The sequence below is a fragment of the Plutella xylostella genome, chromosome 23 (genome assembly GCF_932276165.1).
Source record: "Plutella xylostella chromosome 23, ilPluXylo3.1, whole genome shotgun sequence".
NCBI classification, from domain to species: Eukaryota; Metazoa; Arthropoda; class Insecta; order Lepidoptera; family Plutellidae; genus Plutella; species Plutella xylostella.
Window position 1 is genome coordinate 9,752,799 of NC_064003.1, and position 27,324 is coordinate 9,780,122.

General features: G+C 38.0%; 1 protein-coding gene across 3 annotated transcripts in view; it reads right to left on the bottom strand.

Annotated features, from left to right (window-relative positions):
* The window catches only part of LOC105391306 (myosin-11), a 98,965-nt gene that overhangs the window by 3,922 nt on the left and 67,719 nt on the right, over positions 1-27,324 (bottom strand). For all 3 annotated transcript variants that reach the window (XM_048629532.1, XM_048629530.1, XM_048629531.1), the window contains 12 exons: positions 26,062-26,118; positions 10,559-10,627; positions 10,098-10,175; positions 8,083-8,232; positions 5,276-5,659; positions 4,569-5,090; positions 4,069-4,175; positions 2,206-2,338; positions 1,637-1,741; positions 1,069-1,211; positions 682-892; positions 238-447 (listed from right to left, as the gene is read on the bottom strand). In XM_048629532.1, the coding sequence (XP_048485489.1) occupies positions 238-447; positions 682-892; positions 1,069-1,211; positions 1,637-1,741; positions 2,206-2,338; positions 4,069-4,175; positions 4,569-5,090; positions 5,276-5,659; positions 8,083-8,232; positions 10,098-10,175; positions 10,559-10,627; positions 26,062-26,118 (2,169 nt within the window). The remainder of the gene's footprint in view (positions 1-237; positions 448-681; positions 893-1,068; positions 1,212-1,636; positions 1,742-2,205; positions 2,339-4,068; positions 4,176-4,568; positions 5,091-5,275; positions 5,660-8,082; positions 8,233-10,097; positions 10,176-10,558; positions 10,628-26,061; positions 26,119-27,324) is intronic.

A 27,324-nucleotide genomic window follows, 5' to 3' on the forward strand; every position in this document is an offset into this window, starting at 1 on the left:
TAAATTTTGATAAGTACTTTTACTTCTTTACTTTTTGTATTTACTAACTTATCTTATGGTTAAACCCAAAGCCTGGCTATTTGAAGCCCAAAGGTACTGGGTATTAGAAGGTAGGTTCTAAAATTGGATTTAGCATGAAACGTGAAAGTTAGCCAAAATAGCTTTCAACAGAAGGTATTTTTTTAAATTGTGGGCTTTGGTTTTAACCAGTTTCTGTGACTACGCAAAATACTTTACCTTGTTCATCAACGTCTTCTCAGTCTGCTGCGACTCCTCAATCTTCTTCTTGTACCCGCCCTCCATCTCTGCCCACATGTCATCGGCTTGCGTCAACATCTCCAGATACGCCGCCTCTCTCCGCTCGAGTTCTGCGATCCTGGTAAGTAGCTCTTGTTCGTTCTGCTGTAGCGTCTGCAGTCTGTGTATCGTTAGCGGGTCTACTGGCACCTGTTGGGATAGTATTTGTTGTGATTAGTTCATGTACAGATGAATATTTTTTTCCAAAAGTTTGTAAAATAAAAAAGAACAGATTGATACCCTGACTCTTTCGGCTTAGTATAGCGCTTTTGCTACACTCTATGTAATCCTTCATTTGTATCGATTTTTTTATGAGTATAACTGTGCTATGTTCAAAACGCATTTCATATGATGTTTGAGAACAGTACAATAATTGCTATTTACCTTTTCATTCTCCTTTAGTTTCCGCATTTTGTCTTCCAATTCCTTCAGCTTAACTTCAATTTCAGCTTCCTTCCTCTGGGATACCATGTCAGCGGTGGCGAGCTTTCTTCTAAGAGATTCGACCTCATCCTGCAATACATCGATCTTTTCCTGCAACTTCTGTTTAACTTCTTCAGCTTTCTCTTCTACCTTTTTCTTTTCTTCCAAGAGCCTGTAATTAATTACAACATCTTATTAAACTACGTTAATGTTCAAAACTTTAAGATCTGTCTCGAGTGTTCCACGTTACGAATAGTGGTTTAATTGACTCATTTTTAAACTACAAGTAACTTCTTCGTACTTGTGATATTAGGTGTATTATTTTTCTAGTAATTTGTGGGAACTTACTTAAGATGTTCTTTCTCTAAAGGACTTGGGCCATCGGTAACATCGGTGATGATGACATTACGACACTCGTAGTCTTTCTTCGAGGGGACGATAGATCTTGCCTTCTCGTTCAATGTGCCACCGATACGATCCATCAGTGCACGCTGCAAAACATAAAATATTTATTAACAACACATTACAAGTTTATAACGAAGATTAACGTATATATATTGTTGTAGCCACACGACGAACAGAATTTACAACTTACAGTGTCAGAATGTTTCAGGAATTGACGATTTTTTACCGTCTACGTCTACGACTTTTAGGAAGAATTAAAATATATCCTTAACCCAATTAATTACGTATCTGAATTGTGAATCTTTAGGTATAATTTTCCAAATTATGAATAAAATCCGATAGTTATATTTTGGGAGGTGGCAATTTTATGTCGTGTGATGAAGGATGGAGAATTTTCTTTTTGATATTAAGCCCAGCCCGCCTACGTGTTCTTGCTATTTCTAAATTTGTATTGTGTGTGTATGTTTTATATACAATACAGTGTGTATAAATAAATAGAGAATAGTCTGACCTTCCCGCCCGTGGGCACGCTGGCTCCCAGCACTTGTACTACGTTCCATGCGATGAGCGCCGGCACCGCGCGCTCCAGGCGGCTTAGTGTTGACTGCAACTCGCGCTGGAAGGGGGAAGAGTAAGTAATGTATTACAGACGATTCATGTGGTATTGTTAGTACAATAAGGTATGTAGTTAAGTATATGTTTTAAATTGAATATGGAGGCTAAGGTATGCCCCTATTCAAATAAAAATAGGCCTTTTTATTCTGAATCGGGAAAATTACGATAATCTTATCTTATAGTTAAGTCTTAACATAAAGAGTTATTGCAAGCCTCTTTTGGGATTTAGGTACAAGGTATATTTACTGGCTTTAGTAGTTAACGTAGCTTGAAAATTAAGGTATCTACCTACATTACAAAGAACTTTACAAAAACGCTATTTACTTACAACGTCGATACAAAATTGCAAGCTATGACAGTAATAAGTAGGTACTTTGTCTCTCTGCTGCAGCAGTAGATAAGCAAGCCTATATATTATGGACCTAGTTTTTATTTAGGGTTCTAAAGGTTGTAATAGATTCATACCTCTCTAGCCCTCAGCTTGCCCTCATTCTCCGTGAGCTCCCCGATGACCCGCTCGGCGTGCGCGCGCGAACACTCGCGCTGCTCCGTGAGGTCGCGCAGCTGCGACGTGCACAGCTCGTAGTCCATCTCCAGCCTGTAATTATGATACGAATATTGTGTCATTACGGCGTTTCGACCAGAAGCGTCTGGAAGACCTTAATGCAAAACGTCAAGCACGGAAATCTAGACCGAAGCCCTCCTACAACTACACGTACAACTCGTCTGGCCAACTGTACTGTGCGCCTTGTAGCCGTGTTTTCAAGACGAAGTTTGTCTTTGCAAGTCACGTTAGAGTCGCCGTCACCGGATACGGTGTGGAGGAGTGGGCCTATCACGTGAGTACAAATCGGCTGTCCCATTTTAAAACACAGAAACAGCCATGAGACAAAATGTTCAGGAGAGCCAAAAAACATTTTTGTCCCTTCATTTCAATGCCCTGGTAAAACTATGACAGATATCTGAACAAATGTAAGCTTAAAAGAAGCGGCAGAACCTAGGCTTTACATACAATACTATTTCATTTAAATATAACTAAAATTGTTGCTGTAATGCACAAAAGAAAACACTTACTAGGTTTTATATGGTTTTCTCACCCTAAAACCGCCCTCACTGACCATTTCAAAACCTAGTAAGAGCCATTATTGTGTAATTTAAGACAAGTTAAGTATATTGAAATTGCAATAATTGCGTAATAATTTCATTTTTTATATGTTTGGGATCCTTCACATATTATAAATCCAATTTTGCAGCACTTTTACACGACGGCACTATAAGTAATAGCTGAAATACGGGCATATTTTTATGTTTTTTTTTTGTTTTATGTAAATGAATTAAATAGCCATATTAAGAAGGCTCTAACATGAAAATTATTTATGGCTGCCTTCAATTAGACAATATTTCCTTAATTTCTATCTAAAAATCAGTTTTCTCTTATTTATAACTTGTTTTTTTTTTGGTTTATGCAAAATAGGGCTAGTAGAAAGGTTCTGACGAGAAAGGTCTCTATGGCTTTTATAAAGAAGACAAAATTTACTTATGTTCTACTTTTAATTCAACTCTCTAGGTCTCATTGGTGCAAAGATACAGGTTCTGAAATGTCTGATATTTTGTTCGAAAAAAGTGTTAGTAATAATGTATGCCATTTGTGACTTACTAAAATTAACGGACGAAAATTGTCCTTTGCTGACCATTTCAAAACCTAGTAAGCGCCATTGACCATTTTAAAACCTAGTAAGTCCTTTTTACTTACTGTGTTTTAAAATGGTTGGTGGCTCTTACTATGTTTTGAAATGGTTTTCGTGGCATTTTTGATTTCGCAGGGTGGAGTTACTAGGTTTTTAGAAATTTTATTTTCGTTTCTAAGCGGTTTTTTGATATTCTGACAATGCAGTTTTGTGCGGAATCGCCTAAAATAATATATAAATCAAAGACCCGTTTTTTTTTAAAGTTGGCGGTTACTGTGTTTTGAAATGGGACAGCCGAAATGTACTTACAGCGAAAAGCGAGTGAATCGTTTGCACATAGTAGGTATACGACTGTAATACTGCCATCTATTTTTTATTACCGTTTGTTTGCAACGACACGCGACACAACTCAGAGCAATGCACTAGTTGGGCCTCACAATATAACAGCCTAAATATGTAACTAACGGAAAGCTATAGATCGCATCCAGTGGCGTACATTGATAGATGCCTACATCCAGCAGTGGACTACTATAATAGGCTGATGATGATGATGTAACTAACTAACTACTATGAAATCAAATCTCGCTATGCAAATTGTCTGATTATCAACATAGTAAGGAACTCAGTAAACAGTACTCACTGCTGCCAGTGCAGCCGCGTGTCGTTCTCGATCTCCTCCAGCTCGCAGCACTCCTCCTCGAGCCGCTCGTACTTGTCCTGCAGCTCTGCTAGTTGCGATTCCAGCTCCTGTAAGCAAATGGCAACATTAATATTGGCATCCTCAGCTAGTATCGCGCAGCCTCAAGAGCGAGCGCGACAGAGAACTTTTGTCACGTCTTAATAGCGTCCCGTGCTACTTGGCATCGCTCTTATAAAAACATGATACTTATTCGATTCTATTTTCTAGAGTCTAATAGAGTAAAGTCTCATCTGATACATTCGGCACATCCTGGGCAGTCAAAACGGTTGATGTCTGACGCTAAATTGGTTGATTTCTATGGTAACCTATAGCTTTTAAACATGCTAAGGGCGAGGACCATTTCTTTAGGACGGACGACGCATCGCATCGCACCAATTGGGCCTCACACTAAGAAGATTGTATTGCTATTATTTTCGTTATATTAACCTATATAGACTAACCTGAATCCTATTCTCTAAAACAAACTCGTGTTGCAGCCGCTCAGCCAGCTTAGCTTTCTTCACGTCCTGCGCGGCCTCGTAGATGGAGATCTTTCCCTCCAGGAACTTCAGCCTCCTCTCGTAATACTGCTTGTGTTTCTTCCCCAACTTCACGCACCGACACTCGAGACCATCAGCCTCGTCTTTAGACCCTAGGCTCCTATTTCTCCCTTGTCTCTCTAACTTCTCTCTTATACTATTCAGTCGCTGTATCTCGGTGTTCAGTTCACCGGTACATTCAAAGCTCTCGTTGATGTCTGTCTGTGTGCCTATGGATTCTGTTTCTGCGTCTTCGAATATGCCGCTCTCTTGCAGCACGTTGGTTGGTTTCCTTTCATCGCTGAGACTCTCTAGAGACTCGCATTTGTACCCCTTCTGTTGCTGTGAGTATGGGGACACTGTCGCTATCGCTTTGTGAGTCTTCAGCGATGGGATTTCAGAGTCGATTTTCGATTTCAGATCGCACAATCTCTTCGGTTTTATCTGTAAATGAAACTGGAATTTGGTGTTTGGTTTTGTGAAAGGATGTTGTTGTTTGTGAAATTGTTTGTCAATAATGAAATGTCACAGTAACAATCAAAGCTATGCCAAAAATTTAAAAAGTATCTGAAACCTTATTCTGCATTCCAACCCAGCCAAAGAGGTCAACACCAACATTAAAAACTCACCTGAAACTCCTCCTCGCTGACCGAGCTGCTGAGCGCCTGGTAGTTATACAGTAGCATCAGCACCTGCTCCAAACAACTCCTATCCTCCGCCGACCCCGCATTCAGTATCATCTGCTCCAAATGCTCCTTCACAGGGTTACTACGAAGCGAATCACTGGTGTCAGAGTTCCGGTCGAGGATATCAGCGAGGACTTGCGCCTTCGCGAATTCGTCTTTAAACTCGTCGTGAGCGGGGTGGTGCATGGCGCGGCGGGGCGCGGGGCTGGCGGGGGGCGACTTGTAGCCGGAGTCGCTGCGCTTCAGCTCCGGCGAGGCGGAGTCCTTGATGCGCGAGCCGGGAGACACGCAGCCCGAGTCCGAGTCGGTCAGGTTGTCGCGCGCGATCTGTAAGGAGGCGTTTTGTTAGCGATTTGGACAGGAATATAGTTGGGCGTTTTCTAGCTCTTTATGTGTGTATTGTTTAGGTGTATCGTAAAATTGGTTCACGTGGATGTTTTTCAATGAATATAAAATAGCTACGGGTAAAATCATTCAGCGATGATTGCTAATGTTATTAAATAATTATTATTAAATTCAAGTTCTTAAAGTAACCCACTCTATAAAACCGAGTACAATAAGTGTATAAGAATAACTATGTAGCTACATATTAAAATATAGTAGGCAAGTAACCGGCCGGCCGTTGCTGTGCCGTTAACTACAGGTAAAACCACAACCTTTATTTATGCATCAATGCACACATGATAAACTGATAATAATCTAAACTAAGAGATAACAAAATCGATCAAACTTGCATAATGTCTAGTAAATTCATACAACTAGTTCTTATACTTGTCGATTACGAGGAACTCGGTAGGTACATAATAGACAATTAATTTTAAATTACCCAAGTTTTAAATAGTTGCCTCGCTCTAAATGCTCAAACTTAAGATTGCAGATTACACGTTCGTATTGGGAAATAACCACACACTATTTCAACCAAAAGAAAAATCTTTTCTAAACTTGTCTCAGCATTTTCACATAAATAACTTAAAACGCTACAATTTAGCACTGAGAATACTAATTTATTAGGCTTGCGTGCCATTAGGAGCCCATTTAGACACTATCTCATAGTTGGAAAGCGTGATCTTATCAAGAATACAAACATCTGTATTGCGCATTTGTACGATGTGCAAAAATGGACCTTATGATCTTAGACTACCTGTCACAGTGAGGTCATAATAACTGCTGAAGATAAAGTCCTTAGATACTATGTGCACACTATGTCAAAGGAAATATTGTGTATTCAAGGTAAATGGCATACCTCACGTTTATAAATAAATCATTTGATTTTATATTTCTTTGTAAGTACCTACATAGGTTCAAACTGTCTTTTTCATTTTAGTTTAGTTTTTATTTATAATTTTAAGTAGGTACGAACTTAGGTTACTTACCTGAAATAAATTTGAATGTTAAGTAAATAAACCTGCGTACACTTGGTCAGTAAATTAGCCAACATAATAAATGGCAAGGTTACACACGAATTAAGTAGGTTGGTATCGCTTCCAAAACTACTTCCTAATTGCAATGACTCGTTATATTCAGATCAAAAGATGATTCACGATTAATTTAATTATTACTAATTGTTTATTTATTTCTGTTATATTAAGCTTCCATTAGTTTAATTTAAATTTTACTTTAAAAAGTCATAACTACTTAACTTAAAAATTATAAGATGGATTAGTACTTATTGTTAATATAGTATACTTAGCTATACAAACGCAATAAATGTAAACACAAATTTATATATTCACAGCACAAAATAAACACATTCTACGAGCGAATCAATCAACACCTCACTATTATAAACACAAAACATCACTCAACTTGCCCATTTACGCATCTTTCAACATCTGATTTGACTGCTTTCACACCGGCCACTTCACACAAAGATCACAAACTTATGAACGCAATTTTCGTCGCGATAAAACTGCGCTTTATCTCACGTGCGTATTTGATCACTGCAAAACGGCACTGCTACAGTCGGTATATCACCTCTTTTCTCATAAGCATTTAAAACGAGCAGCTCTCTTGACTAACAAAGCATGAATGAATGTTGTATACGAGAAGTCACCTTGTCTTGCTTACAACGGCTTGTTCAAGGATTCCACTATCGTATCGTATTGTTATAAGTAGGTATAAGTAGTCAGGACTTAATTAAATTCCAAAATAAAACTTCTCCCATATTGAATACTATGTAACTATCTATAGTTATCTATGTATGGGAAATAGAAAAGGGCCGCGTGTTTCCTAGGTTCTAGCTAGACGATAGAAAAAGTTCCTTTTCATCAAATATCAATAATTACATCATTGGTGTGGGCTCATAGACGTCCATATGACCATATAAGTCAGTACAAAACGAGCTAATATCATGCCTCCCACTCGCACCACCTATCATCCTAATCTTCCTACCTTATCCGGCTACCTACCTTATTCTCTAGCTCCAATAGTCAGAAGTCCATCTCTCTCGTCTCTCATTTCCTTCACCCTTTGTTTCTTATCTTCCATTCTCGTCTTCGTAACTTAGCTTACATATCTTGCATCACACTTACTCCAGTCTTTCTCCCTATCTTCCATCCTCGTCTTTCTTATCTTATCCTCGAGCTCCAGTATCCTGAACTCCATGAGCTCGAGTTGTTGCATGGTGTCACTCAGGGCGTCCTACTCTCTCCACCCTTCTTTAATATTATAGTACCTACATTGCAGTTCATTCTATCATCTATGCATCACCCTCACACCTCTCTTTTTTCTATCTTCCATCCTCTTCTTACCTTGTCCGGCTGTGCATCCTCCAGCTCCAGTATCCTGAACTCCATGAGCTCGAGCTGGTCCCGTGCGTCTCGCAACGCGTCGCCGAGCCGGGCCGCCTCGCGAGCCGCCGCGCCCGCGCGCGCCTCTGCCGCGCGGCATTGGGTGCACGACTGCGGGGGTAAATGGAGGGACTGTTAGATACATCTTCATCATCATAAACAATAGTTCCTACTGCTGGGTCTCGAGTCTCCTTCCAATGAAGGAAGGGTTTAGGCCTATTCGACCACGTTGGCTTAGTGCGGATTGGTAGAATATAGTTAGATAGGTACATAGGTAAAACAAAATTAGCTGTGGTGGCTCATTCCGTGGATCAGGTGCTTTGGTGCCTCATTGCTTTCGTTAGGCCTTGAAATGCACGAATTATGGCTGGCTCAAAGAATGTATCCTATTCAGTGAGCCTCCTTGCAGACAACCTTTGAATGTATGCTCTTAAAAGGAAGGGTTTTTAAACTTAGATTTGGTTATTTATACGGTTGGGTTCTCATCATATAATGTACTCGTTATTTACACTACTAACATGTGCATAGGTGACAAAATGTCACATTACAACAGATTTCACAGTGACATTTTAACAAAGGTGAGAACCATACTGCGTTCACTATGCATTGGCATTTAACATTACCGAACTTGATTTGCACTTACGTATCAACTTGTACAACAAATTGGGTAGTTAGGTAAGTTTCCGAAAAGAAAAGGTAAGGTCCAACGAAAATTACGGTAACTAGTAATTTTTTCATGTGTCAGTCGTTCATTCCTAATATGCTATCATCACGTTTTATGTAAGTAGTATTAGGTATAGGTGGCATTTAGTAGTATTTTTGGAGATTTGTCTGAAATGTTCTAATAATAATGATAATTTATATAAATATTGCGTTGAATTTATTATTCATTCTTCAATCGAGCTTTGATTTTGATTCGTGTGTAGACTTAACTATTGAGATTTTGCTTTGTCTTGGGACAAGTTATAAAGAACAGTCTTAGCTTGGAAATTTATAGTAACATAATTTTACAGAATTATGAGTGTATTGTTAACCGATCTTGTACTGGATTGTCCTTGACATCATTTAGAATATTTGCGTATTTCTAAGTAAAAACATTTAACTAAGTAGCTATGTACCTACACTGAAATTTTCTCATAATTAATTTGTCTTAGTAAGTAATTAACATTTAGAGCATTAACTATAAAGTTATACTTTTTTTTCTGTGGTTAGATTTTAGGACTAACTGAGAAGGTAACTAAGTGAAATACCTACTGCCTACCTACAATAGTTAGCTTATTAATTTTATTGTTTGGAAAATAATTAGATAATAATAAGCACTTCTGTGATCAGTGTCATTAAGTAGCTGTTTCAAATTTACTCTTCCTTTTCGATCGTGACGTAGCTACCTACCTTGAGACTGCAACACACACGGCATCAATTACCAACGCATAGAGTTCAAAATACAGTGCATTGTATGTGTTACAGTAAAGTAAATAGATCGTGACAGTGTAAACTATGAATGCACGGCGTTATCTTGTTTAGCATTGCGCAGGCGCACATCAATCACACCGCACCCATTGTGGTATGTTGAATGAAGTTGGATCACAAATTCAAGGTTAGGTTAGGTTAGATTTTGATTCAAAGTTTTAATAGAAGGTACATAGGTATAAGAGAGGGGAAAGAAGAATCCGGTACCAACTAGAGATACATCCGGCTACATATTTCATACTTATGATTTGCTTTCAGAAACAGATTGTTTTTCAGTCTTCTAAAGTCTACCAAACCAAGGGGCTGTACAGGCAGTGGCTATATATACATATGTAATGTATTGCCTCCGTATTATGAATAAATTTTTCTTTCTTATAAAGGGTTAAAAGTGTAGGTAGTATAAGTCCAAAATCATCAGCATCATCATCATACACAAAGCCAACCACACCCTCAGCTGGTATCACGTCTCAATCTCCCCACTGTGGAGGTAGTCTCTCGGTACTGACCCACATGTCGGCGGGCTGCGGCGACAGCGAGGGCGGCGCGGACCACACCGCCGAGTCGCACTCCGACGGCGGCGCCCCCTGGGGGAGAGAAAACGAACTACGTGAGAACTTGGAACTAAATTGAGTGGTATTCGAGATCATGGATTTAAATTGAGCTTAATATTTAAATTAGATGGTAGAGTTAAAAAAGGTTTGTAAAAATAGACGTAAGTAAGCATAAATAAATCACAGTGAATTTTTCAGTAACTAGTGTAAGTAAGTGTACCTACTTAGTAATAATAATAGTGAAAGCGTAATTTTGTCAATTTTCTATTTAGTTGAAATGTATGTAAACAAACTGCACGTACTGTTATTCATAATTAACTTATTCAGATAGAGAATAGATAGTAACTTAATTTAGTAGTTCTGTGTAAGAGCTACAGATGGCGCTACAGAGACGAATGCGTGTGATGAGCACTCACCCGATAGAAGGTCTCTTTTCTGTGTTGGATGTCTGTTTTCAAATCTTCTCGATTGCTTTTCTCCTTCCCCTGAAACAAAATAGAAAATGTAATTAGCAAAACGCTCAATTTCATCTAACAACAATAAGTATCACCGTAGGTACTATAAAGAGCTATATTTGGATAGAGCCTTGTTTTATGAAAAACTATCAAAATAGAAGCTCTGAAAAGTTTCACATTTATCATAATGTCGTTAGAGCTTTCTAAGCTACTATCAAAACGGTTCCGACAAAACTAAAAAGACTTCCGCGTCAACTGCAACAAAGTGCAATCACAACCGACAAGACAAGAGAGACAGTGAATTAACTTGCTCATTTATAAATCCGACAATCTAACAGATGCTTAGCTCAGCCCTGGGCCTTTAGCGGATACATTTCATTCAACATAACTAGTCCCCAACCGCCCTTACTAACCCCGACCACTTGGAGAAAACTAGCCTTTGTCCCACCATCTTTAGGCACAAGGAAAAGTAGTGAAAAGATGTCCAGGAGACAGGTTACGGTGAAAGCATGGGGTTTGGTTCCGTCGTGTCTGCTATTTGTTGGCGCATTGATGGCGGGATCTGACTAATATGCTGATGCTCACGGCCGCACTTTGATAAAACGATACTTTATTGCTTCGGTTATTGTAGTGTAAGGAATCAAGGAAATGGTCGTTTTGAAAAGAGGTGTAAGTAGTGCTGGTGCCGGAAGCTGCTAGAAAATACTTAAGTAGGTAAGTATTTTTATTTATTTTCGGATAGGCACTTAAAACAATGTAAACCTAAGAGTAGTCGTTTGTACCTATTGGAAAGACCAAGTCTAGACTAGATAAAGCGCAAACAAATCCCCGTCAACCATCGACAACATTATTCGTGTTAAGGCCACAGGAATAACGCGGATGAGTGAGGGAAATCTGCGATAACTACTTAGCATAGTGATAAAAAAATTGTAACTGCTTAAGTATACTTATAGTGGTAGGGTGGTGTGGTGGTAGGTACGCAAAGGTATTTCAAAGCTAATGACAAACTCGGTCCTACGCACCACGGCACAGATCAGATATTTATCAAAGGAGCGTATCATTTGGTTTCCACGAGCGTGCCCGAGACAGACCATAGCCAATGCAGAATGGGGCGTAATGGCCGCCGCAGGCCCATAGACCCCACTGACTCGTGCCAGTGTCACGTAGTCGCGAGCAGGGGGGGTTCACTGCCTTAATGGCTGAACTTTTAGTAGAAGGTAGCGGCATCTCTTTATATTACTCTTATTACCAAAAAAGATGTAAGATGGCGTTATGAACAAGACCATAGAACAATAACAAGACTCATAGATAAGTAGTATTTGAATGTCAACATTGTCATGATCTATGGCTATTATGAAGAAATTGCGTGTCAGTGTCAGTTCAGTTGTCTTACAATGTCTCGCAAATAACATTTTTGTAATAAAAGCCAATTAACAATTTTGTATACTCTCGGTATAATTATCGTTATTTATAAATTTTATATACCTACAAATAAAAATAAACATGGTGTGTTAAGAAAAAGCATCTTTATCCGCAAAAACTGTTTTTATGAAATTCTTGTGACCTGACAGATTCCATATGGATCCAGGTTCCATGTGGTTCCACGGCACTGGCAAAGAGCGATCGACATCTTCATATCCGCTGAAGATTAAAATACTATGTGTACCAAACTGATAAATGTCGTCAAAGATTTGCCTCGCGAGGATAAATGATGCACTATTGGACGAAATGACTTTATCACCACAAGTGACAAGATTTGCTTCTCTTGGGAAACATAAACTAGCAAAACATGAAGTGGTTTTCATGGTGAAAGGAATAAAAAAGGAATACACACAGCCACTCGCATATTATTTTACAAGTGACATGAACAAAACTGAACTGAAACATTGTTATATGCGAGGTAATAAAGAATTATATAATAATTTGTTTTTTATTTATTGTTGCATGTAGGTAGGTACATAAATAGATTGAACTTACATTTAGCTAATAAATGTAATAACTGTTGTGTGGTGTAACTACGTTTAGGCAAATATGTCTTATATCTTTATAGATTGAAGTTAATAGCCGGATCCCCACCAGACGATCCAACGCGATCCGATCGCGCGATCCAAGAATTCTTACATACTAAACTTCTTGGATCGGGCGATCGGATCGCATTGGATCGTTTGGTGGAGATCCGGCTATTATCTTGTGATAACAATATCTTTATATATACAGGGTGTCCCAACAGGGCACCCTGTATGTATGTACAATGAGGCTGAGAAATATAAAGAGATGGCGTGGCGCTGTTCAGTATGACGTATAGAGTATGACAAAAAACTCCTCGAGATGCCACTCTTTTCAGAATTGTTTATTTTTTCTCTATGGTCGCGAGGTCCATCTCGACTCGAAGAAATCACTCTTCATAATCATCAGCCTATAGCAATCCACTGCTGGACGTAGGCCTCTCGCAAAGATAAGAAACGATATTTTGAGGCACTAATAAGGACTCTATTTCTTTGTATTAAATGTACCTAAATATTTCATCAAGCAAGATTATTCTTATAGTCTCCGAGAGTTTCTGACAGAGGATGAAAAGGAGTCAGGGTAGAGAAAACTTAAAGTTGCGAACTACAAAAGCAATAAGGAACATACCTAATGCCAATTAACTTTAAAAGTGAGAACGGCTATAAAATTAGACACACTGAAGAAATATTGAAATTTTTGACCATTTTAACGCTTTTCGCTTAACCATTACTTTTAATTGCTAAGTCCTATATCATACTAATTTGAACTTTTGTAAATAATGTTAATACCTCAGTCTTGTGGTTAGGCAGGATATAACACGTTGTGATAGAAAGTTTCTTTAATAAATTATTATAAATTGCTTGCAGGTGCATCACTGCTATATTATTTCCTGCATAAATTAATTTCCACTCTCTGAGCGATGCGATGCGCTTACGACATCTGGCAACATTGGATAAAATTGTAGAGAGGGTTTTAATGAACTTCACGACATAAGCGAATGAGTTGCAGAAAGCAACGACGTGACAACGCACTTTGTTCGCCGATGCGCGATGGGTCAAATTGTTACTTCCTGCTATGGACTACCTATGGTTATAAGCAAACGGAAAGAGTAGATCAGACGGTGATTGAAAATAATTATATATTCGTCGATACCTTACCATCTCGGGTCGGTGCACCCCAAGCAGTGATACTAATAATCTGATTGTCTTGTCTAATATTTTCACCACGATGACAATCACTATAGAGATCTTAAGAACAAGATAAGTATATTTAATAATGCTGGTGGGACCAAATCCATGTTAAACTCCCAATTACCGAAACCCGGAAAAGTTTAAACCAGTTTTCCGGTTAGTGGCTCGTGCCTAATCATAAAGGCAACAATCGGCGAGACTAAACACAATTAGACCTTTAGGCAGGAGCTGATTAGCGAAAGCCAATAGAAAGCGGCTGCAGTCTTCAACCTAGGGGAACCCGGGGTAAGATAGGGTCGCGGGGTAAGACGGGACCCCCCACATATATGCAAAACTATACATCTTAGGAATCTGAGTAATGAGCCAATAGAAAGGCTTAAATGATTAACCTTTAGTGCGCCAGTGACAGCAGGTGTGAGCGCGTGCGTTTTTTGTGTAAGCTCATTTGTTTATTTTTGCGTAGTGTCCTTGTTATTTTTGACCGGTAGAAACAACGTCACAACACAGTAAGTAAAACAGTGGCAGTTTTGGTAATTGTGTCTTTTTATTTAAGGTTCGGTACGCTTTGTTTAAATATGTGCAAAATCACTTTAACATTGAAAATATTTTTTTTATGAATTATTTTTATAAAAAATATAACGTGGGGCAAGACGGGGTATTTTTGGAGGGGCAAGATAGGGTACGGATCTAGCTTGGTAAAGTTATTTTTTTCTTCAACCCGATATTTCACATTGTAGAAGGGCTCTAAAAGGGCTACAGGGAAGTTGGCTAAAAAGACAAAGCAGATACTGCCTACGAAGAAGAACAACAACGAAGATGACTGTGTCTACCTCTACTTGAGGATATCAACAGTCCTACTTTAAATTTAAGGAAAAGTGGGTCGATTTCAAAGGTGCAGGCGTTGGGCTCATACTGCAGGTGCTGGTGTTGACGATAAAATCACAGAAGAAGTGTTTTTTCTCTGTTTTGTGCCTCACATAGTATACTTACCCCATCTTACCCCGTACATGGGGCAAGATGGTTTATTTCCCATTTTTTACATTTCTTAAAATAAGTCAATTGTAATGATTATTTTTTTGGCAAAAGCTGTGCCAAAGTGTTCGTCATTAAGTTCCTAATGAGCCATAAATAATTGATAACGTTGTGGTTATAAATACCTGTTGTTTTTTTTATTTTCCCTTAGCGACCCCGTCTTACCCCGGGTTCCCCTATTTGGATATCGATGGGTATCGACGGCTGACGGATGAACTGAATGTTGCGATGTTATCGAGGAAGGTATGGAACGATGTTATATGGAGAGACGGTGCTGAGTACATACTGACCATCATGGTAAAAAATAGGCAGGTACGATTTATGCTGCGTTTCCAGTAGGAAAACCGCTCACTCGTTTTCTTACTAGACGTGGCGAGATAATGCTGCAAATGCGAGGAGTAATGCTTCGTAGAGTGAGCGCAAAACTAGCAAAATATAACATGTGTCAAAACATATAGGTGTCATCCGTGTAATACTAAACTGATAGGCTGCTACGAGTATGTCAGCCGGCGGCTAACCGTTTGCCTATTGGGAACGCGGCCTTAGATGTAAAAATATGAATAAGCACCAATATATAAATGGTTATAGCTGTACAGCTGACCAATTCATGCATTATTTCACACAAGGGCAGGCAGCACTTATAACCGCTGACACCGACTCAACATCAATTAATGTGACTGCTTTCCATCGCAAACACTACCCCGACTTTCTAATTAGCGCGATGCATGACTTACCTTAATAGCCGAGGGCGCGCGCAATCAATACGATAAAACTCATACGTGCCCGGAATCTCACCGAATAGCATACAAAGTGCAACATTATCCGTGCTCGAGCGGTACCCGACATATTTACTATCTGTGTTATCATCATCGGCCTACATTGGTCCACTGATGGATATAAGAACTCCCCCAAGGAATTGAGACAGCTTACTGGTTAACCACAATATGTGTAAGTTTCCAACAAGTACAATCTATCTTGGTTCTTGGTACTTGAACTATGAGCACTGATTATGTTCCAGCCCGTACTATTCAGTATAAGGAAGGCTCATTTTCATTCGTCCAGCGATCACTGGTACGTTTTCACTCAAAATTTAACTTTCACTGCAACAATAGTTCTCATGATAATTATCATTTGGATAATGAAAGTGTTCAGTGAAACCTGCCTAATGCATGGATCCACACTTCACTTGTCTTTGGTATGTGCACGAATTGCTACACATATTTTGACGAAAACTAGCAGTGCATCTAAGTACCTACATAATTTAATATTTTTTTCCCAGACCGAAAAGTTATTCAAAGTCCAAACATAGGTACTATAATAATAAGACGAGGACAATGGTTGATTCGCGAAGGAAAAGCTTTATTTTCAGAGGAAGATGATTGCTGGTTGTTGTCTATTGAGAATGTGTCGTAATATTTTCTCTGTTTAGTCCATCACTTGTATGGACTTGAGCGATGTCAACCTTTCAGTATTGCACTAGCAAACAATGATTATTGAATGGCTCGAGCCGCCGCCGCCGCCGCCGCCGTCAATCGCGTCGTGTTTAATGAAGTATATTGAAACGTAATTGACAACATTTCAAATAAAATGCTGACCGATTTTTTTATTTCTTAATATTTCTATGTTTTAATATATTTTTTTGATTTCAAAGTTCAAAATATTTTTAATATGAGTGACGTCACGTCGAGGCTTTGGATAAAAATATTTTCGTTGCCTGCCTGACCTAAAAAAAAAAAGTTGGTTGACATTAACTTGACATGAACAAGGACCAATCAGCTTCAACTTCAACTTTATTTTGTGGCAAGGACCAATCACGAACTTCCGTCATTGACAAGGACACATAAAAGTGACAGACATTTGAGTGATGTTTGTCATTGTCATTGTCAAAGTGACATAACATGTTTTTTTTTGTTCATGTTTTAGAAGTAAAAGCGCGTTTAATTATTATGCCACATCGTGATGTCACGAATGATAATTTAGATTTTTATGTTTTTCTCTGAAATAAATCAATTGAAAAATCGGAAACATTTTTTTTTGTGAATATTAGAGCCATATCTCTAAATGGTTTTCGAATTTCAACTGTATAAAATTTTGAAATGTTGTCAATTGCACTTTGTCCTTACTCCGAGCATTTTACAATAAGCATTCCGTTGACCAATAACCAGCTTAGCATTAGCCCAGCCCGCTGCCCCAGTTCCCATGAGCTGAACACTGACTCATTCAATACAGATTTGTGGACCAGATATGTATGATTAATAAGTAGCTTTACCTCTCTCACTTTAGCATGCTAATTGTAGAGCCTTATTAGAAAAGCAGTAATTATTTCTACAACAATAACACCTTCGTTATGTAAGTGGCCGTTTCCGATTTTAGTGGTGCTGATGTAAGGTCTAGTGATGTAAGCTAGGTCGTTGTTTTTGATACTAAATCCTAGACCCCTTGGCTCCTGCGACTCTGAAATGTTAAATTTATTTTAGAAATCGATTCCTTAGAATATTTTTTGTATGAAAACTCTGACTCTCAAAACGCTCACATTGATTGTTCAAGTCTTCATGAAAGCGCAAGCGAACTGCTAAAAACAGAGTTTCAGAGTTTATACAGTAAATTCTGATCCGAAGTCGGCGCCAAACCAAAAGATTTAATATCTGACACCTACAGAGAGGTAATTGGCATCAATAAATCAGACTCCGCAGGATATTATAAAGAATGTCATAATTTATAATGATATCGTAACTTGGTTTGATCAATATCTTTCTGAAAAGCTTATTTATGCAGTAGGTCCAACTCAAATATCAAATTGACATCAAATCATTAGGGTGAATGTGCCTATGTACGTAGGTACACACACAGACAGTGTAGATTAAGGTACTTATTCTAAATAATTAGTGAGTTTTAATATTCGTAGTCCGCTGCAGATACTTCACATCTTGTCAACTTTTCAGGACTTTTTCTAGACTTATATTGGTATCTATAGCCTATATGGCGTGGATGGCTATAGTCACATAATTTTACAGAAATACTATCACTAGCAAACGACAAACTAACCTGCTACGACTGTACTCTCCCTAGCTCCAATTGGTATCGATTGAAATGATCTCGATAGTAATAAATCGTGCGCCATCGATAAAAGATTCAATAGATAGCCGACTTGGCGAAGTTATGGGAAACTGGCGAGGAAATACTAATCCTTATATGAACAGAAAGCTCCGATGCTTATTTAATCTCGTGTTATTATCATTGCCCATGCGATTTCTCTTGCATTGTGTGTACATTGTGCATACCGGGATGATATTACGCAGCTATTGGATTTTCTTATTGAATTTTAATCGTGTTTGTTTACGATGATTGGATAACGAACGGCAATTTTCATAGAAATGGGGTTGGCTTGCGTACAATGCTGAGTGAATCAATGTAAGTATGTTTTATAAATAGTAACAATGAATTCCAAATCTATATAAGTACTTATTGTTGAAAAATAACTAAGTACTTGTTGTCAACACCTCTACTGATATGCGCTAGCTGTTATTCCCTCCGAACCTTTATAGGTACCAGTTAGTTTAATAATAAACTGTAGGTAGCTTGTATACGTACCTATACGTGCAAACGGGAAGCCGCTGGATGCAGGTGGCGGGTAACCGTTTGGGGTGGCGATCGTTAGGAGAGGCCTATGTCCAACAGTGGACTATGGAAGGCTGAGAGAGAAAAAGAAAGAGAGAGAAAGATGCAAACTTAAGAACGTTGCGTATATTAAGGTAATGATTGCTCCAATGGTCATGCATCAAAACAATGGCAGCAGTAGAAAGTTTGACCCACCACGTGACCTTCCTCGATGAAGGAATGACTAATGACTATCACCATCTATGTTCAGATGTGATTTGTACCATTTATTAAATATTTGTTAATGGAAAGTTTGGCACTGGATAAGTGACTTTTAGGTACGATGCATCCAAAAATAACATACTGCTGTAGTAAAATTTATAGTATACTTACAATTACATTTCTAAGTTTTCGTCATAATAAAAATACTATTATACGTAGCTGCATAGTTTGGACCTTGATTTATGTAGGTATAATGTACCGACTCTGTAGACAATTTTATCATCTAAATACTGAACCCTTTTAAAACATAAAGATGCATGTAAGGTATACTCATACGTAAATGATGATAATGCGAAGTAAGTACTTAGTTTAAAAGCTTCCAACACAAGTTAACTTAAAAGCTTTGACAAAAGATACGGCGGGCGATGGCGTGGCGCCAAAGACTCTAAACTATCGGTGACATTCAAATACCTCAACAACACTCCTAATGGTGATTTACTTGAATAATATTACCACGGGAGCTGTCAAAATGCAATCAAAACCCACTTCATTGTCAAATGCATTATGATCGTATCACGAATGTTATGAAATCGTGAATTGAATGGTCCAGTTATTGGCAACTGCGTGTAATGTGAGTACCGACATATCGGCAGAACAGGTAAGTAGATTGTGCTGCTATTGGTCCTTATCAGAATTTTATTGTAATAACTAACCTGCTCGAAGGTATTACAGAAACAGGACTTAAGCTAGTTCCCAGGCTTTTTAGAATTCATTGAACTTAAGCCGAAGGATAGCGATGCTATTAAACACGCATGCGCGGCACAATACTACCATAATTCCAGGTCCTGTGAGCACTTCAGATAATTTTATAGCCACTTGTACTTACTGCATAATGCAACGGTCAACTTGTAAAGCACCGGGCGACACAAAGAACTTTCGTTCACTTTACGACGTAAAGCACTAACGAAACAATCAGATAACAAAAAGGATACGACATAAATTCTAAGAACAATAACAATGTGGAAATATATTCATGTGTATTTTAATAATATTGAGCATTCAAGTTTAACGGTATCAAGGTGAAAAAATCTGAAAACGTTATGACTAGATTCTCAGTCTAATTACAATGGCAAATTAATTTTATATGTAGCAAGATAATACCTACATACATCAAATACTTTATTTAGTTTCTTAAACAAAATGTCTGCTTTATTTGAAATTAAAACTCGTTTATAAATCTCCCACCGCGTTATAAACACGATAAACGTCAGAATTCTGCCCACAAAATTATCACATCCGCGGATCTAATAAACAGAACTTATACGACAATAACTAGTAACAAAATATGTAAATCGTTCTTGACATGAATCGCCTCTTCTTGAGAGATGATAGTCGTAAAAAAAGAAAGTAAAATAAATAAAAAAGCCTATGCCGAAGGGACGTGACGTCGCGTCGTGGCTTCATTCAGAAAGAAACCTGTTTGTGTTTGGGATTTGAATATTTTACAATTTGTTTAGGCGAGGGACCTGCGAGTTGTGAATGAGAGAAGCGGCCGGCGGGGGAGGAAGCGGCGGTGACACCGATAGAGCCTTTGTTAGCGCGGATGTTGAAACAAGAATCGAAAGAACCAGAAGTGACTGACCAACGTCGTGTTGTTAGATATTGCTGTCTAAACGTTCTTCAAACATAACTTAACACATGGGAAAGATAAAATGTTTATTTATATTGCCATCCACTGCAACTGTAGCTGCCATCAGCAACGAATAACCTGCAAGAGATTTTGCAAAAAAAGATGCAAAAGTGTCGACAAAAATATCAAATTACGAAAACTTTCAAAATCCGTTGTCTCCACGCCAATAATGGTAGTGGCAGCCCGAAACCCTTATAATGATATATTGCTTAACAGTCCACTTAACAAATCGGCGGGCGTCCACTTCCCATGAATCACGTCATCGTGCTTGTAATTATTGCCGGAGTCACCGGACGGCTCCACATTCCCACGTGCAGATCACGATAATGCTGTGGGATTTCTGAGCTTTAAGGATTCGATGCACACCGAAAACACTGTTTGAACCCTGACATTTGTATGTAAACTTCATGCAGCGGTCGCAATTGCAACCAGAGGCATTGAAATAAAAATTAGACGCCTATGTTACTGATTTTGGAGCGGTTGACAACCAAAATCTCTTCCTACAAACTGTTCCTTACCACTGTGAAAAGATGATCAGACTCAAGCCAGCCGCACTTGAGTAAGGCACGAAACGCCCAGAACAATCAGTCTGCGAGTCTCGCATAATTTCCCATATTATTATTGGAGGCAGACAAACAGAGGCGCAAGTAAAAGCCCGGAGCTGGAGGGTTACTCTATACTGACGAAAAACGAGCGAACGAGAGCTTTCGTGCAATCGGCACGTTTAATACACTAGATAGAGTCGTGGCTCGCGCAGTAGTGTATCGAAATTCGTTTTTCGTCATAAAGAGTGACCCTCCTGAGTACCGTTGGAGAACAGGTCTCGGGGAAAGTAGAGGCAAGTGTGCCAGTGCAAGTGCACGCTGACAGGAGATTCGGCGAACACGTGAGGGTGCTCGCTGATTCTGTTGTTAGGTATATTATGGTACTTTAAGGATGGCTTAAGGATGGTGTATCAAAGAATTTCCTATTGGATCTTGGATCTATCCTTGACACGATTTAGCCGAAAAAGATGTCTTTTTAATGTCACCTATTTAAAATTTTAACACAGTAGCTTTTTTCTACAATGAAGGAGAAAGATACACTTAGGTACCTTAAGCTTACCTACTAATATAATACAATGCCAACATAGCGCTATCTATTACGTCTGCATTATCATAACCAGCTGCCACCTTATCGTTATCATTACACGTAACTGGAACGTAAAGTGCATAATATCTTTATGTTTCTTGCTGTCCCCTTGTAATACTTTCAAGAACATTATCGGTGTCGTCTCGTGTCCATATTACATCATTTGATTCTTTCCAATTTACCACGCTTTGTCCGAATACCGAATACCGACACACATCCTCAAGCGTTTCGACAATCGATTATGCAATCGGATAATCGAGTAGATTCGTGTTATCGAGTTATCAGTCAATTGTTTGTGGTAATATCCGGTGAAAGTGCAATGCAATGCGTTGATGTCCTTATTATGCGAAAGGTTAAGTTTGAGATATTGTGCACAGTGGGTCATTTTATTTGGGTGCTTTATTAAATGAACTCAGTTGACATTTTAACGTCTTCACAATCATGGTATATATATTATACATACTTATCATAAAATATTTTATCAGATAATCAATAATTATTCTTCAAGTGGTTGAATCAATAACTTGTAAATATTTAGGCCCCATACGTAAATGAGATCCCATAGTAACCGAGGCTTCACATTCCTGCGCCAGTTCAAATATTGTTCCTCCGTTCTCAATGGATTGTTCAAACCGGTTTCTGTCAACTTAGGATCCCGTAGGGTACACAAGTATTACCATAAGGATAAAATGATCCTTATTATTATCGAAATAGGAAGGGATTTGGAACTCCTTTTTCATTGGTAAAGTTATCGGTTTCGGCGGAAAGTATGTTTAAACCAGGGCCCAAACATACGAGTTATTCTTAAATAGCTGTGAACTGTGTGGGTATATAAAAACAGTTGAAGAGTTGGTTTCATTTTCATCGTCAATAATAAAAAAAAATATCCGCGAAATCAATTTTGAATTTTTAGTAACTGAGCGTTGACAAATAAAAATAAGAGAACCCTAGAAGCACCCCTGCCTGTTTAAAAGAATTTGGGTCGTAACTTTTTATGTCGCTCAGTAAACGTTTTACTTTGCCAATCATGCGTAAATAATCACGAAATTATATGTGTTTAAATAAGCATAATATAAAAGAAAGCTTACATTATGAGCTCAATTATAAAATTTATCCTCAAATAAAACCAACTCTTATAAAGCTATAATATAGCACATGAAAGAAAATTTGATTTTTATGGGCCCATTCATTTTTTATATGTATATTAAATGATTGAACATAATATTGGGTGCGAAATGTCAGATTTTTGCGAATGATAGGAGTACCGACAGTTTGTGAGCATATAGTAATTTGTCTTTAAGTAATATTACATTATGTATACTTCAAGTATCGTCGCATTGAGGGATGCTTAATAACAAAAACAGGTGTAGATGCAGGTTGCACCAAAACACAACCGTGCAGCAACTTTGTCTTTCCTGTGACGTGACGACGCTTGGAAAACAATCGTACTTACTTATTAAATTTTACCTTACTTAATAGGTACCTTTATGTGACGGTAGTAAGCAAGTATATTATAATGTGTTTATCTCTTACCTACACTACTTAAAGGAATAGTAACAATAAGCTGAGCTAACAACACAATTAGGTCACACGTTGACAGATGTAGCGATAGTGAAGTAGAGCCGATGACCACTATTACACAACCTCTAAGCAGCCTGAGGGGAACCGATTCGATACACGGTTATTACACTTATTAAGCTAATGATCGAGATTCGAATCGATCGATTCTTTTAAAAGCTATTGTTAAATGTTACGTGAGCGGAGAAATGAGACCGAAACAAGTCCATGTGGGATTAATTACTGGACCAGTGACTGAGTGGGTAGTACCCATACATCTTTCTAAAAACCAATATATGTATTTATATGTATAAACTTATTCAAATTCAAATAAATCTCAATGTTTGTAGTTGATTCAGTAAGTTAAAGGATGTCTGGAAGAAATAACCTCCAGTGATATGACCGCTTTTTGTACCTAGGTACTAGAATCAGTTCTGTAATTGTGTCCTGTTTTATTTATAAGGTCAGCAAATAGTAGCCGTGTTATCGCTGTGATCAAGATGTCCAACATAACAGCAATGGAATAATCGATTTATCGATGTTCTCGAATCGAATCTATTGCACGTGCTGGCGAGACCGTTACATAAGCGGACCTCGAACCGAACCATAGATAATGAACGACCCATCGACTCTACTACTCATCTTCTAATTATTTTCGTTCAATATCCGAGTAACCATTATAGGATAGGAAGTGCTTTTTTAATTACCTTAGGCGTTTAGTTGTGTAACGTTTTGTATTCAGTAACATGTTTAGCCACCCACGCGAATTGAACACTTTGTAATACACAAAATAATTAATGAACAACCTTTTGTTTTGAAAGATTAAGATGAAGGCATAACTTTACATTAACTAACCGAGTTGCATAACAAAATAATAAAACCTAAAAGCCAAGTTATCAAATGTTAAAGAACAGGTATTTTTAAACGTAACTGACATTTCCAATTGTTTCAATTAAACCGTTAACAATAGCCGTCGAATTGGAAGTCAATTTACTCAATAACGTATCGGTAATTGAATTAACAATTACGCCAAGAGGCGTGACTTTCGATGGATACTGCAAAAAGTGGCCTCAATACCTCGTATCGTGCTATGCGGAGACAGATTTTATTCATGAAAATCAACTTCAGTCTGGATCTGATATAGGATGTAAAAAATATTATACTTAGGTACGCTGTGAGTACTTTGATATGTGTTGCATGCAGTACTTAGGTCATATTCAGCTGTTTGCAAAAAACAGGAGCATACTTAATTAAAAATAACTGAACAGGTTACACCCATTCACCTGAGCACTACAGTTATTCACATGTTAACAAAAAGGTCACTATCGGGTTTGAATAAGAAAGCTATAGAAATAATAATTAAGTATAATATTGTATTATTTTATTGAGATGATCAACTTTATAAAAAAAATTGTACGGGTAAGTAACACATAAAGCAATGGAAAGAATACAATGATACACAAATCAGGTGGAAGGAATCGGTTTTTGATTTTTGTTAGGCAAATTACATGTCTGCCGAGACAGAGACAACGACAAAAATAATTGAAGTTCAAGTTACAATATGCAGAATAATATAAAAAACAGATAATCCAGCTCTATTTACCAACAATATAGCTGACTGGTTTAATTTGAAATTGGAACAAGCCACACAGTCCTCGCAGCATGCAGGTGCGCTACTCACGCGCATGCCCGGTGACAGCTGTCAAACACACGCGATACGCCGAACCAGTATTCTGAGGCTCAAACAAAAACCAATATGGCTGACATATTGCAATTGTTTCTTGCCCTACAACTATCAATCTTTGAACTAATTAATGGATATTTGCGTAATAATTAATGTGAGATTTAGTTTTTTAATGATCTGCGTTTATTGGCTTAGGTAATGATGATCGGTTTGACTGATATGGGAGGTTTAGTAATACTATTTACTATGCTAATAAATTTAATGAGCACAGCGCCTAAATATTTTCGAGCGGGCAGAATTTTTTAAAGGGATCCATTAAAAGAGCTTTATTTCCAGGAGGTAGGAGTACCTTCATGTCTAAGACAAGCAGGAGATAAATGCAAGTGCTTTGACAGTATCAATGAATCCTATCGAAATATGCTAATGATAACATTAGCAAGACAATAGAGGTTTTTGTTTCAGCAATAAGGTACTTTAGTCCTTGAGCTAAAACCGACAAGTGAGGCTAAATAATTATACTCGTATCATTATACCTACTCAACAAGTCCTACATACAAAACTGATAAATTGATGAGCAATAGAGATCGAATGAAAATTACTTTATGCAATTTAGTGCACTTGACAAGTTTTGCGAGCATTAAATATTCTCTTTTTCATTTCCACTACTCCTTCGAGGAGTTTGGGGCTGTGACACCTATCATGAACTTGATATATTTAATTTGACCATTTTGTTTTGACTTTGAGATAGGGCCACTGTCGCTTCCATTCTTCTCTATTTGTGGCCAGCTAGTGTCCTATATCCTCTGATGATATACTACTAAAAAAAATCTAATTGATCTTCATTTTTGATTGGAACTTGGATAAAAACAAACGGATTTTCTGCAAATAACATTGTATTCTGCAGTATTGTTTGCAAATAACCACTAAGATGTTAAACACGGCACAGACGGAGTTGTATGAATCAGACCATGAAATCTGGTGAATGACGGACAAAAACCAACGTGGTTTCAATGCGAGGTTGATCGAATGATTGACAAATATCACGGTAGTGCAGTATTGCAATTAATTAATACCTAAGTAGGTACAACCTAATTGATTTTATCTTTTCCGGTATGAAGATAAATAAAAGAAGAATATCGATCACAACATCAATGCAATAATTTCATCATAATACGGAAGGTGTTTTGGCAACTGAACCGCTTTTAAAAACACAAGAACAGTTGAACCAATTTTGATACTCACTTTCCTGCAAGAAAAAGGATTTGAACTCGTTAGAAGCGACGTGCACAAAATTTATAACAGCTCTCGTTTTCGATTATTGGTTAACACTTTCAAGTAATGAACAAAAACAAACCTGATCAGGACGTATTTTCTTGTTGAGCTCGGAAGATCTGAGGTCCATCCTCTGTGCCTAAAACAAATAAAAAAATACTATTAATTTCAAAAATATGCATAATATTACTATACACCGAAACCTTACAAATATTTTCCCAAGTACTTATATCGTAAGATTCGTAAGCATTAATATTTTATAATTAATCGAACACAGGACAGACTAGACTATCGAGTGTAAATTTGCAAACTCAGCAAAGAACTAAAGTAACTCGGTCATCAGAAGATACAGGAAAGCCATTGAATCTGTCTAGGGCGGTGTCCGGACCACTCGCTCCCATATGGACTAGCCATCCGGTGATTCCAACAAACCACTTCCACCCCTATCACACAGAACATACGTGTCAAGTCAACGGTGATTAAGATCCAACATATGACGCAGAATCTAATGAAGTGTGTTCTAAAGACCAACGTGCTAAAGACGATATTGCAGTGAAAGTAATGGCACAGGAAGATGATATAGATGAAAGCGCAGTGGATGTGGATTCTGTTTAGGATGTGGACGGAAAAAGTCGAGTGAAGTGTGCGAACATGAACTTGGATGTTTATATTGCTTTGACCTTCATTGCGACTAGTTTTACTGGTCAAAGAGGATTTTAAATCTAGTTAGGCATTCACTTAATGTGTGTCTATGTGTGTTTATTTTATATAGTTACTTATGTATAAGTGGGCTGGGCTTGCATCAAATTAGTTATAAATCTCCATTTATGACATAAAGTTATAATAAGGATTGACATTCCTTAAATCGAAGGCAAGTCGCCCTAGGCCCCAATTTCTCCATAGTCGGTTATCTAACCGACCAAGGATGGTTAGTCAATTATACGTCATCTCCATATAAAATTCTTGACAGATGTGTCAAAAGTCAACCACTAATACCCGGTTATGCTCTAACCGAGAATGGAGAAATTGGCACTTAAACCCCTAGATTCTCGATAATTTCCACAATTCAAACACAACACAGCTAACTATTACGCAACTCCACATGACTCCACGAAATAAGGGTTCGAAAGTGATTGTTCAAACGAAGTTTAATTATGACCCCGAAGTCTCAGTCACGGATCATGATAATCATGATGATGATGACTCCATCGTGATTCCAGTCAGGTGTCGGCACTCGACGGGTTCATGACTTCTGGATTAGTCATTGGCTGCGATGATGAAACAAAGACCATTGGTGAGTGAATGCTTGGGCTGTTGTTATTAAATGTCTGCATTGGTATTGTAA